Genomic DNA, 13,781 nt, shown 5'->3' on the forward strand with positions numbered 1-13,781 from the left:
CAGGAAAGGGAAGTGCTAGGATCGATTAGTAATGTCTGTCATAGATGGCAGGGGGTTAGGGAGACTGTTTGCCATCCTGCACTAGACATTGCCAGGCAGCTGTCGGGGCTAATCCTCACGTTAAATCTGCCTGAAGGAGAAGAGCAGTTAGCAAAGACGTGGGTTTTATTAATACTTTTATTTAGCCTTTAGTTCTTAAGGCGAATTGAAGCCCAAAAGTGTGTTTATAATTCAGAAATCTTAGCTCTTCAAGATGTAAATCAAAACGCCTGCAGCCTCATGGTATTAAATAGAGGATCGGTCTGAGCATGTCAGCCTCAAGCTGTAGCAGAACCCACCCTACTGCTGCCACCAGGGGAGAGGTCTGATATTTTCAAAATGCTCTGAGGGCTGCTTACTGGAGAAAAACAGGGTCATCTCCCACTTTCCCTGCTTTGCCCCCACCACAGGAAGCACCTCACTCGCTAAATGTGCTCAGCAGTAGCGACCCATCATAAGAGTTTAGAGTTTTGTCCAATAGGATGTGGTGGTTTCTAGGGCAGACTGAAACCACACCCACAGACCCTGAGCCTGGCCTCCAACCACAGCCCCCGAATTGGGTAAAGGAAGCTCTGGCCGCATACCCCAACAGATTGGGGCTAGCTAGGAAGAGGGGTGGATATGGTCTTTTCAGAACCGTGGTCCTCAGAGTGTCCTCGAGGCAGGTGCCCGTTTACGGGGCTGACGGGACAGAGCGGAGTGTGGCCTTTCCCCTCAGTGAATCTGGTAGTAGACTGTGAAACCAGGAAGTCTTCACCGCACACTTGACACAAATGATACAGGTCTTTGGTAATTGGCTCTGGCTTTGGTGCCAGCTGCTGTTCCCTCCCTTGCGGCTGGCCAAGATGCCTCCTTAATCCATGTGCCAGCTCGTCTCCCTTGAGCCAGCCCTAAGGCCTTGTGAGTGGCTTTTTCTGGCCCCAGAGATGCTCAGGGTCACCATCACCATTTATCAGGAAAGGCTCTGCTTTGATCCTCCACAGCCTCCCACTACCTGCAGACTCAGTGCACCACCATTCATGTTTTATGGCATTAGTCCCTAGATTTTTCGTGGCATCTAGCGTCTGTCTCTGGGATGCTGTAGGCTCCTTGGGAGCAGGGACTGGGTCTGTGCTTGGAGCCCCGCACAGCCCAGGGCGTTAGTGTGTAGGCTCAGGGCCGGCTGATGCAGGAGTCCCATCCCCCTCAGGACCACCAGTCACCGTGGCTCTCTCTCCTTTTCCCCCTTGGTCTGTGCAGGGTCCGGTCAATAATCATGTTACAGGAAAAGGCCCAGGACAGGGAACGGCTGCTATTGAAGTTCATCAAGATCATGAAGGTAACTGTGGCCACATGCTGCCCCAGGAGGCCCTGGGCCTGCCTGGCCCTAGCACCTTCCTCACAAGGCCTTGTCTCTGTCTGTAGCACTTACGGAAGCTAAATAATTTCAACTCCTATCTGGCCATCCTCTCTGCGCTGGACTCGGCACCCATCCGCAGGCTGGAGTGGCAGAAGCAGACCTCAGAGGTGAGCTGGGGCCACGCCCTCCGTGTCCACAGGTAGAGAGGCCCACCTGGCACTTGGGCAAGCTGGCTGTGGCAGAAGGTGCTGGGACTGGAATGAAGCCCCCGCTCTGTCACCAGTCTGCTTTGTGGCCCCCTCCATTGTTTCCTCGTCTCTAATCGTCAGGTCTCAGAAGGGCTTCAGGGTTGGCTCTGGAGCTGTAATGTCATGACTGTCCTGTGCCACAAGACCATACGTGGGTCCCAGCTTTACCTGCTTATTCCTTCAGCCCTTCTGGAGGGGCTGATCTGGGCCGGGTACTGCATTAGGCATTGGGGACTCACAGTGAACAGATACCAGGTAGTGAATCCTGTGGGATAAGTACAAAAGAGAGGATGGGGAGGTTATGGATTAAACTGTATCCCCAAAATATGTGTTGTAAATCTGAACCTCTATGCTCGTGGTTATAATCCCATTTGGAAATGGGTTGTCTTTATTATAGAAACCCTGGCGGCATGGTGGTTAAGTGCTACAGCTGCTAACCAATAGGTCGGCAGTTCGAATCCGCCAGGTGCTTGGAAACTCTACGGGGCATTTCTACTCTGTCCTATAGTGTCGCTATGAGTCAGAATTGACTCAGCAGCAGTGGGTGTGGGTTTTTTTGGTTTTGTCTTTATTATAGGAGCCCTGGTGGCACAGTGGTTAAGCATTAAGCTGCTAACCGAAAGGTCAGTGGTTCGAATCCACCAGCTGCTTCGCAGGAGAAAGATGTGACAGTCTGCTTCCGTAAAGATTACAGCCTTGGAAAATCTACAGGCAGTTCTGCTCTGCCCTATAGGGTCACTATGAGTGGGAATAGACTCTAGGGCAGTAGGTTTGGTTTTGTGGGGTTTTTTTTGTGTGTGTGTGTTTTTGTTTGTTTTTGTCTTTGTTATGTTAATGAAACTGGATTAGTATAGGGTGTATTTTGAGTCAGTCTGCTTTGAGAAATAAAGATTAAAAGCAAACAAGCAGGCAAGCAGAGATGGGGAAAGAGAGATGCCAAGCCACATAAAGATTGCCCAGGAGCCTAAGCCCAAAGAAACAAGGACCTTCTTCCAGAGCCAACAGAAAGAGAAAACCTTTGTCTACAGCCAGCACCTTGAATTTGAACTTGTAGCCTCCTAGACTGTGAGAAAATGAGTTTCTGTTTGTTAAAGCCACCCACTTCTGTTATAACACCACTAGATAACTAAGATAGAGTCTGGAGTGGGGTGCTGCTCTAACAGATTCCTAAAATGTGGAAGTGGTTTTAGAATTGGATAATGGGTAGAGGCTGGAAGGGTTTTAAGTTGTCTGCCTAGATTGCCTTGAAGAGATTGTTGGTAGAATTACGGATGTCAAAGGCAATTTTGGTGAGGTCTCAGAAGGAAGTGAGGAGAGCCATAGAGAATGTCTCTGTCATCTTAGCAAATACTTATGGCACCAGCAACAAAATGTTGTTAGCAATGCGGATGTTAGGAGTGCTTCCCATGAGGCTTTAAAAGAAAATGATAAACGTGATTGGACAATAGAGAAAGGGTGATACTTTTTATGCAGCAGCAAAGAACTTGTCTGAATTATGTTCAAATGTTTGGTGCAAGTGATAAACTTGGACATCTGGCTGATGAGATTTCTAAGCAAGATGTTAAAGGAGCCACATGGTTTCTCCTTGCTGCTTATAGTAAAATGTGAGAGGAAAGATAAGAGATGGACTTAAAAATGAACTGTGCAAACTGAAAACAGGGCTTAAAGATTTGGAAAAATCTGTTATACAAACTGAGGACATGTGTCGTAGACTGTTCTTCGATGTGGCTACACAATCTTTTGTTAAAGAGATTGGGCCTATGGCTGATGGATCTAACCAACTAGCACAGGAGAAAACCCATTAACTTAGACTGAAGGGGACAGAGAAAGAACAAAAGGAAAAAAATGCTGTCTGCCTCTTGGAATTCTACAGGTAGATCACCCAGGAGCAGAAACCTAAAGAGACAAGGACCTTCCTCAAGAGCCAACAGAAAGAGAAAGCCTTCCCCTGGGGCTGGCATTCTGAGTTTGAACTTCTAGCCTCCTAGACTGTGAGGAAATAAATTTCTGTTTGTTAAAGTTACCCACTGTGGTATGTCTCTTACAGCAGCACTAGGTAACTAAGGCAGGGTGCTAACAGCATATGACAAGGCAATCTGACCTGGACCTGGGACCAGGGAGGCATCCCTGAGGAAGTGCCATTCACACCAAGACCTGAAAGATGAGGAAGGAGAAATTGCCTGGGAAAAAAATAGAATTCCCTTTAGGGGGGGACAGAGGAATGCACATACCAGGACAGATGGGAGCTTGGCGCCATTTTGGCCACCTCACCGTGAGGAGAGGGCCAGCTCTGTATCACTGTATCACCAGGCCCTCAAGGAGCCTGGTGTGGAAGCAGGACCTTTATCCTTATGTGGGAAGATGGTCCTTGAGAAGGGAGGCCAAGGGAGTGTCAGCTGGACCACTCACTAGGCATACACAAAGAGACAGTTATAAAATACTGCTGTACAGAAAAGAGGTCCTGGGGAGGCAGGAAGGCTTCCTGGGGGAGGGACTTAACAGGTGGGAAAAAAAAAAAATTAGGTGGAAAGGCAGGAAAATTGTGTTCTGAGCAGGGGGCAGGGTCAGCTGGGTCTCATAAGTGAGAAATGGTGCACTGCATGCAGGAGGCAAAGAGCATTTCAGCGCTGCTGGAGGGGGAGGTTGCAGGCTGCAGGGCCCTGGACACCTGTGGTTGACTGTATTTCGAGTGCAGTGAGAAGCTAAGAAAAGGCTTTGAGCCAGGAGTGGTCTGTTGCACTTTGTTTTAGAAAGCTCACCTGGGCTGCAGCATGGAGAATAGAGTGTAACTTCCTCACCAAGCAGGAAGCCCTTCTGTCAGTGCCTCCGCACACTGAGGGTGCCCGTGATTCAGAGGTGATTCTGACCAAGCACAGGGAACCCTTGGGATATTTCTCCAGAATAGGGCCTGCAATCTGTGCAGCCAGGAGTGCTGCTGACCCCCAAATCCCTGCCGGCCCGTGGACACAGAGCAGTCTGTGATGGTGTCGCGTATGTGGGCACTCAGTGAATGTAGGGCGGAAGGGTGGTTGACCAGTTGGTCATCAGTGGGGCGGCGTGGGGCCCTGTCCCACTGAGTACTGTCCCAGCACTCCCTTAACTTTGTCCTGACCAGGGCCTGGCCGAGTACTGCACGCTGATTGACAGCTCCTCCTCCTTCCGTGCCTACCGGGCAGCCCTCTCGGAGGTGGAGCCTCCCTGCATCCCATACCTGTGAGTAACACCTTCCTTGCCCCCACCTGCCCCCCGCTGGGTTTTACTTTCAGTTGCTGGGGGTTGGGGAATATATATTGGACTCCCTCAGAGAAACCCTCACTTAAGGGTTTTATTGGACTCCCTCCGAGAAACCTTCACTTAAGGGTTTCCAGGTAAGATGTTTGTACTTGTATTTTTAGCTCGAAAACTAAAACCTGCTCCTTTTTTTTTTTTTTTTAGTAGTACAGTTTAAACAGAAAAGAAAGGGTCAAGTGAAAAAATTCCTGTCTTGCCCTCGCCTTCCAGACCGACTCGTTTCCTTCTGTAATCTGCCAGGGAGCATACCCGGGTAGTACGTGTGCAGATGTCTAGCTTCTCTTTCCTTCCCCACAAATGGCATCATGCTGTATTCCAGTTCTCCTCAGACTTGGCCATCACTCCCAGGGACCCCAAGAGCACTTCCCAAAGTGTGGGCTATAGCATGGAGTAAACCCATGTTTCCGGGAAAAGGCTCCCATGGTCACATAAGCTTGGGCAACAGTGAAATAATCTAAGCCAAGCAAATTTCTTCCTTGCAGGTCTTACCAGAGCCTTTAATACACTAACAGACACTGTGAATCTCCAAGAAGGGGGTGGAAGGCTCAGCAGTGTCCCCGGGCCCAGTGCTTGACAGAACATATCTCAGGGCTATGACTCACTTGGAGGTCTTCATGCTTGAAGACACTAACCTGCTTGCTTCCTGGCTTGCTCTCCACACGGAATGCCCTCTCCTTGCTTCCTAGCTTGTTGTCCGCACTGAACTTTAACGTATTTTCCCATCAGGGGAACAACATCTGGGGTCCTGAGAGGGTGCCACCCGTGTCGCTCAGGCTGAGCTTTTTCAGTGGAAGAGCTGCTCCCCCATCTTGACTTGTCTGGCCTCACGTCGTCTGTATTTTAAAACAACTTACCCCACTATGAGTGAAGCCACCTCCCTCCCCTGCGCCCGGTTTCGAGTCTTATTATTTTGTTACTGTTCATGTACTGATTTTCCATAAGCAGCTCCAGCTGTGTGCACGTCCATGTAGCCACATTCAGTTTGCTGGCAGACTCTGACAGAGGCATCGAGGCCTCGTCTGTAGCAGGTGGGGGCCTTAGCAGCTCCTCCAAGGCCCTAGCCTGGCTTCCCCAGGGATCCAGCAGGCAGTCATGGACCCAGAGTTCGTGAACCGGTAATTCACACTGGAAAAAACATGAAGCCTCATCCCAGACTTGCTCTTTGGTTTTGACAGCTGTTCAGGCCCAGCCCAAAGGGCTAGGCCCTGGAGTTAACTTGTCAGTCACTGGCCCTTCCTGGTGGCTCGGCCAGCTCTCCAGAGCAGTAACTGGGCTTCTCTGTCCTCCCAGGGGGCTGATTCTGCAGGACCTCACCTTTGTTCACCTGGGAAACCCAGACTATATTGATGGGAAAGTGAATTTCTCCAAACGGTGGCAGCAGTTCAACATCCTCGACAGCATGCGGTGCTTCCAGCAGGCGTGAGTGTTGCTGCCCTTTGGAGGCTCTGGGGGCACCTGAACCGTCTGCTTAGATGCACAGGGAGATAGCTCCTGAGGCATCTGAGCAGAGATGGGAAGCTAAAACGGACTCTCAGTCTGTGCAGATGGGATCTGATGCCTGCTTCTGTGACCTTTAGTCAGCATTATACGAGGAAGCGCACTTAAAGGGCTCCACACAGGATTTGGACCAGGGCTAGGGCCCAGTGATGGTAGCTCTTCCCGTCACCCCCATTTCACAGACCCAGAAACTGATACCCCATCTCATCGCAAGGGGACGTCAGCACGGCCTGCTGCTTAACTCAGGGCTCTGGAACCCGAGGGCAGCTGGGGGCAACCAGGCAGCCAAGCCCACCCAGTGTTGGGCTGCCTCGTGCAGTGTGGGCCAAGGAAGCATGGCTTCTCTGGGGCATGCTGTGCAAAAGGGAACCAGGCCTCCGCAGGAGGAAGGAGCTCCAACTGGCAGCAGCCTTCTGTGTTCAGGGAGCCCGACTGCAGGGGCACTGCTCGGGGGGAGCCTGTGGGGAGCAGTCGAGAGCACTTCCTTTGGAGTCCAGCTTGTAGTCTGGATGCTAGTGGCTTTCTCTCTGAGCGCTAGTTCCCTCCTCTGTAAAATGTGGGCATTAGTGGCCCCTGCCTCATCGATTTGCTGCGAGGGTGCCTTGGTGCTCAGCGCAGGCCTGGCTCAAGGGTCGTGCTCCAAGAGGGAGTCACCTCAAGGCCGTTCCAGACCAGGTCAGGTTAGGGACAAGGTGCCCCAGTGCAGCGGGTGGAGCCTCTCACGAGTCAGGACTAGCCAGTGTCCAGCCCCACACCGGAACCCCTCGACAGCCTTTGATGTTGAGTCCTGGGCTGGCTCGGCGTTAACACAGCAGTGCCTGACCTTGTCTGGGGGCTGGTCACCACCATGTGCTGCTTCAGCTCTTCTTACCATTCTTACAGCAGCACTTCAAAGTAGGAACCGCTTCCCGTTTTACACAAATGGATGGTGGGTCCTCGTGGCCAGGGAGTGGCAGAGTAGGGCTAGAGCAGGGCTTGAGCAGGCGTCTCGCCCCCTCCGCCCACACTGGTTCTCACTGACTGCCTCCCCTCCCCAGGCATTATGACATCCGGAGAAACGATGATATTGTGAACTTCTTCAATGACTTCAGTGACCACCTGGCTGAGGAGGCCCTATGGGAACTCTCTCTGAAAATCAAACCCAGGAACATAACAAGGAGAAAAACAGACCGGGAAGAGAAAACCTAGGAGCAGGTGCATGAGCGAGGAGAACGCTCAAGAGAGGCTCAGCGGGCAGCTCCGAGACCGGACGAGACTTTGGACCTGGTGAACGGCGGCAGTCCCTCTCCCTGCGCAGGCTGCAAGTGTCCGGGCCTCGGAGCCCCAGGCCCGGCCAGGCCTCTGGTGTGATGACAGGGCTGGAGCCGGAACCTGCTGGCAGCTTCCCACTCTCCCTCCTCTGCAGGAGAAGACCCTATGGCCCACAGAGGAGCCAACCCAGCAGGTGTTAGGACTGATTTGTGAACTGGTGGTTTCCCAATTTTTAATTTTTTCTGCTTTCACTTCTCTTTCCCCTGTCTCCCTCCCGCCCACACCCCTCCAGCCCAGGAGCAGCACAGATGGCATAAGTGGGACGAGGGACAGCTTCCCTCAGCTGGCAGTCCGCGTGTGCCGAAGGGCGTGTGAGCAGAGGCTCAGCAGGGCCCCTGGGGCTAGCAGTCCTCCAGATGAGCTAGGATGGAGGGAGATTTGGAGGTGGGCCAAGAGCAGAGAGGATCGGGGGGGGGGGGGCCCTTTCCATTCCTTGCTTTCTAAAATGGAGGACGGTGTGTGCTTTCGCCTGGTCCAGAGAGGTATGGCAGGTGGGGTTTCAGCAGCCCCTCACCAGGGTACTGGCTTTCAGAACTGTCCTGCTGCTCCTGTGGGGCGCTCCTTCGTGGGGCAGTGAACAGGGGCAGCCTGCCGCCTTGCTGCACCTTAGTGTCTCCCCCACCCCACTCCGCTGGACTCCTCCTCCTTGGGGATCTCCATCAGCCACCTTCAGAAGTACTTTGGGGAGCTGGGAAGAAGATGTTGGAGGACAGGGGACCTTACCATCAAAGAAACACTTTTTTATTGCTGGGAGCCTTTTTAATTTTTCCTAGCTGGGCGGTAGCCCTTGGGTGGGTTAGTCCAGAGAGAGGGGAGTATGGAGGAGCGTTTCTGTCCTGGGGAGACACCCGCGGACTCCCTCTTCTGTTGTGTCTGTTGCTTGCTGTGTGCCTTAAACTCCACCTGTGCCCCCCAACCCAGCCCCGGCCCCACAAGCTTCCCTCTGATCTTGCACCACCCTGGTGGAGTCAGAAGGCTCCTCCTCAGCTCACCAGGCCTCTCTGCCAGTGCTGTCAGCTCTCCCTTGGGAAGGATGGGGTGTCCCTAAGAGGCCGCACAGAGGCCCTTGAGGCCTGGCTGCGGAGGCACCTCAGAGGCCAGCCAGCCACAGCTCTCCAACCAGTCTGCAGGGTTTCTTTCTCTTCTGGCAGAAGCATTTCCAAGAGCAGGGGCTCTCTCCCTCCACCTTGTTAAAAAACCATCTTCACTGCTGAGATTGACAATCCGAGGCGAGGTTTGCAGGGAGGACCCTGGGCCAGCAGCGAGCCCTCTGCATCCATCCCCTTCTGGCTCTCCCCGCCAGCCAGAGGTGGGCCTCTGCCAGTGTGCCACAGCCGGCATCCAGATGTGCTGCAGCTCCTGCCGGGCCTTGTGCCTCCCCACCCCACCCCACCCCACCCCACCCCACCCCACCCCACCCTACCCCACCCTACCCCACCCCACCCCACCCCACCCCACCCCACCCTACCCCACCCCAGGTCCTTTTTGCATGAACGAGTGCTCACTTCTCCTGGGTTCAGGATGTGGTCAAGCGACTACCCAGGATCTAACTGTGCTTAGCCCAGTTCAAACAGAACAAAGAAAAAGGGAGTAGAAAGTAACACCTGTTGACTATTTAGAAGATTTTTTTTTTTTTAAAGGAACAACCATGTCACCCTTGAGTCTTCTGTGGGTTTTTGAGCAGCTTTTATGAAGAAGAAAATATGGGCTGATTTTTTTCCTCTTCTGTGTTTTCCTGTATATAGAGAGGAGGAAATCTGTGAAATGGCAGTTGAAATCCACCTCTGGCAGCAATGCTGCCGGCGGCAGGCCAGAACGTGTCACTTTATTATTTAAAGCGTGTGTGTGTGCGAGCATGTGTGTGTGTGCGTGTGCATGTGTGGAGTCACTTGTTTATTAACAGTGTTGTGTGTAGGGGGTGGGTTTTAGTTTGTTTCCTCTTTTTTTTGTTTTTTAAGTCCTTTCATTTCAGTCTTTCCCACCCCTTCCCATCCTTCATCCCGCCTTTGCCCAGCTCTGCTGAATGCTGCTGTGTGTGCGTTTGCCTGTGTGTTTGCGCGTGAGGGGCCGCTACGCACACGGGACCCGGGGTTGTGTGAATTCAAATTGTCCCTGCATTTTTGAGAACCCCTAGGAGTCACCCTCCTTAGCACAGCAAATATGGATGCTGTGTTTCAGCCTCAAAAACAGCCCGCCCACACCCATCCAGCAGGCTGACTCGTGTCTTGTTCGCAGTCCTGAGCTGGAGGGGGAAGGAGAGAGCTTCTCCTTTAATTCAGAACAGACCTTGTACCATGCTCAGAGGCCCTGGGCCCACCCTCCCTGGGAGCCTGTGGGGTCTGAGCCTGGGTGGAGCTAGCGTGACTGGCCGCCCAAAGGTGGTGAGGTGTAACGTGTGTGTGTTAACTTATTGGCTGACAAGCTTCCCCGCCCTGTGCCTCATTAAAAGACGCCCTCTTGGCTCTGGCAGTTGCCAAATTCCACTGCTCAGCACTGCAGCCTCAGCTGTGATTTGTCAGTGTCTTGGGCTGGGGGGATCGTAGAAATCAATCTTTATAGACAGGCCTGCTCAAGATCATTTGGTTCCCTGTAGAAAAAGTCACTTCTCACCTGGCAGGGGTGGGGGAGCCAGGGAAAGGGCAGGCACGCCCATGTCTGAACTGAACCCCAATTCCAAGAAGCATCCCTGTCTCTGGCTGTCCCCCACCCTCCCCAAATGTTACCTGTAATATATATCACCCAACTAAACCACCCAATAGTGGCATCTTCCTGCAGACATTTCAAATGTGTAACTTTTATATGAGAAAATAAACACAGATGAAAGCCCCCTGCCGCCTGGTGACCGTGTCTGCCCCACAGGCAGCATGTGTGCTGTGAAAAGCACAGTCCGAGGTCCTGTGCTGGCCTCACCTCCTCTCACCTTCTCAGGCAGGCTGGGGGCACAGGTGCTGGTGGCCAGAGAGGGGCAGTGGCCCTGGAGCAGAAACAGCAGTAGGACACAGGTCCTCTGCGGGGGACATTCATCCCTAGCCCCAGTAGGACCCAGCCCCCCAGATCCTCTGCATGGGGCATGCGTCCCAGTCCCCAGACCCATTGCTATTGCAGGGTAGTTCTGGCAGAGTCGAACGGATGTCACCAGCATGGGCCCCTGTCCAGAACTCTTTCTCCTGGGTCTCATGCCCCCAGAAGCATTGAAATGGACAGAAACTGCGTGTCTCCTAGAAGTGGGCTGATGCCCAAGAGCTGTGCCAGCCCCCACCCCTGGCATCCTGGTGAAAACTAGCATTTCTGAGGGTGGAATTTCAGGGGGCACAGGGTACCTAGAGCTGCCTTTCAGGGCCCCTAAATTCCTGTCATCGGAAGTGTATCCACAGAGGCTTGGGCCCAGCTTTGCCTGTGGCTTCCAGGGGGGTTCGAGCCTCCCCCTTTGCTGTGGTGTACCTGGCTGCAGAGGGGTTGGTGTGACTGCCCCGCACCGGCCTCTTTGCAGGCTGGAGGTGACCCCTGCTGAACTCAGCCTGGCACGCTCAGCCAGGGCCAGCCTGTATGCCGGAAAGCAATAGAGCCTCCTGCCCCCACACAGACCAAGAGAGGCCCATAGATTCTACTCCCTTCTCTGCCGTGGGTAGCTCTGTTTTCTCCTCTGCAGGGAGTGAGGTGTTGCACTTGGTCTCCAGACCCAGTCAGCTCTGGGAGGCCTTTGTTATCATCTCCGTTTACCAGGCTGGAAGGTGTCCTTCCAGAGCCATCCCAGATACCAGTTGCTCCCTGTCCCCTAGCACCTCTACTGCAGTGAGACCAAGCACCTGAGTCTCTGCACCTAGGAGGTGGCAAGGGGTCAAGGCAAAACCCCCTGGTATTCCCCCTCGCCCCCAGGCCCAGGTTTTCAGCCCTGCAGAAGGTGCCAGCAGGACAGCCTCGGAAAGTCCAGCTCAGCCTCTACACCTGGGCAATGCGTCAGGCTTAGAAAAGGGAACCAGGTAGAGAGAAGGGGGTGGTGACCTGAAGGCAGCATCTCCCCTCAGATCCCACCATGGAGCTGGTGGCTGCCTTCGGTGGCCTCCCCTCAACTACCCTAAAAGGTGGTGGCCTCAAAGTCCATCCTTTAAAAGGGGGGCGGGACAGGTATTCTGGAGTGGTCACACTGATTCACCCTTGAGCCCAACATTAGTCTCTGGGGTACACTGGAAACCTTCCCAGTTCTCCCTTTTGCTGGCTGTGTTCTTGGGCAAGTTGCTTAACCGCTTGTTCTCCAGTTTCCTCCGTTATTTACTGTTGTTCTCTCTGACCGATGAGCACACCAAGGTGCAGAGAGAGGCCAGGTGTTCCCGTGTCCTTCACCCCCATTTCTCCCACCAACCAACAATATTAAGAACCAGGCTGATCTAGACCCAGCACCTCCCCAGAGAGGTGACAGGCCAGGTGGGGACCCGGGTGCTTTCCAACCATGGCTGCGGGACATAGCTGCTGCAGCTCACACTGATGTTCGGTGACTGAGAAGCCGCTCAGACGTGGGGCAAGAGTAAATGCCTGATCCACCCCCGGAGGATCCAGGGCCCAAGAATCTGCAAGCTTAGCCAGGAGGCTCGGATGGGTGCATGCCTGGACCCAGGACCACAGCAGTGTGGCCTCCAGGTGAGGAGACCCCAGTGGCACCACCACACGAAAGGACAGAGCCAGTGATCTGGCACATGGCTTCCCTTCTCTCTTCCACAGTTCCCCCAACTGCAAGTGGGGGTAATAACAGCATCTACCTCATAAGCTCTTGTGAAGGTTCCTTGAGGTGACACTTGGAGCAGTGTCTGGTGAGCTGTGGCCACTAGTACTGCTTACTGAGCACTTTGCCGGCAGCTTCACCTCACTCGGTTCTCTTAATCAAAAAACCACACAGGTGAAATATTACAGCCATGATAAGTGCTGCAAAGAAGTGGTACTTACCACTGAAGAAATTAAATCTGTTTGAAATCCACCCACAAACATCAGACAGGTTTAACGGGTAGTTAAGCCAAACACTCAAGGAACAAAAAGATCGTTTCAATTTTACCCCAACTCCCCGAGAATAGAAAAAGACAACTCTTTTCAGCTCATTTTATGAGTTGAATATAACCTTGACATCAAAACCAGACAAGAACAGTGCAAGAAAAACCTCAGGGCAGTCTTGTTAATGAATACTGATGGGAAACTTCTCAAATAATGTTAGCAACTAAGTTGAGTTTCTCTCACAAATGCAAGGATGGAGTGATATTCGTAGCAATGAATGGGATTTACTCTATGCTAGACCCTTGTTCATGCTCCCCTGTGTCTGGTTCTCCTCTTCCTGGGCACGAGGCAGGCTGCACTTCCCAGCCCCCTTGCAGTTAGGGCTGTGAAATCTAAGGGACAGAGATATCTGTCACCTTGTCCTGGGGATTTAAGAATTGGTGTACCACCTCCATGCTTGTTCTTTCCCTGCCACGGCTAACTGGGAATCCAGGGATGGAGATGGCAAGAATCCCAAGTGGAGAGAACCTGGACAGGCACAGGCCTTTACATGAGTGAAAAATCTTCTCTTGTGCTAAGTCTCTGAGTTTTCAGGGTTTGTTTTTGTAACATAGCCTAGCCTCTCCTGAACACACCACATTAATACATTAAAGAAAAAACCATATAATCATCTCAATAGACACAGAAAAGCCTTTATTAAGAATGGAACACCCATTCATCATTTTAAAAAAAGGAACTCTTAGTTAACAAGAAACAGAATACATCCTTAATCTGATAAAGATTATTTTCTGAAATCCTATGCAAACATTTAATGGTAAAATATTCAAAACATTCCCTTTAAAATCTGAAATAAGATAAAGATCCTGTCAACTAGTGCTGTGTTTATTCATCGTTGTACTGGAGATAATAGCCAATGCTGTAAGAAAAAAAAATAACCAAAGAGATTGATAAAATTTTTTTTAAGTGGCTGGCTATAAAATCAGATACAAAATTAAACACATTCTAATATACAACCAACAACTAGAAAACGTAATTTTTTAATAATTTTTATTGTGCCTTAAGTGAAAGTTTACAAA

At 52.0% G+C, this 13,781-nt stretch overlaps 1 protein-coding gene across 20 annotated transcripts in view; it reads left to right on the top strand.

The window, feature by feature from the left end:
- RAPGEF1 (Rap guanine nucleotide exchange factor 1) overlaps positions 1-8,371 on the top strand; it is a 156,790-nt gene extending 148,419 nt beyond the window's left edge. For 18 of the 20 annotated variants that reach the window (XM_064291302.1, XM_064291285.1, XM_064291293.1 and 15 more), the window contains 5 exons: positions 1,279-1,357; positions 1,444-1,545; positions 4,742-4,839; positions 6,208-6,336; positions 7,452-8,371. In XM_064291302.1, the coding sequence (XP_064147372.1) occupies positions 1,279-1,357; positions 1,444-1,545; positions 4,742-4,839; positions 6,208-6,336; positions 7,452-7,602 (559 nt within the window). In that variant the 3' untranslated portion in view covers positions 7,603-8,371. Of the gene's footprint in view, positions 1-1,278; positions 1,358-1,443; positions 1,546-2,203; positions 2,250-3,499; positions 4,840-6,207; positions 6,337-7,451 lie in introns of those variants that run through there. The other 2 variants (XM_023544807.2, XM_064291300.1) reach the window with 2 other exon arrangements.
- Positions 8,372-13,781: the final 5,410 nt, after the last annotated feature.

This window comes from Loxodonta africana, chromosome 9 (assembly GCF_030014295.1).
Source record: "Loxodonta africana isolate mLoxAfr1 chromosome 9, mLoxAfr1.hap2, whole genome shotgun sequence".
NCBI lineage: Eukaryota > Metazoa > Chordata > Mammalia > Proboscidea > Elephantidae > Loxodonta > Loxodonta africana.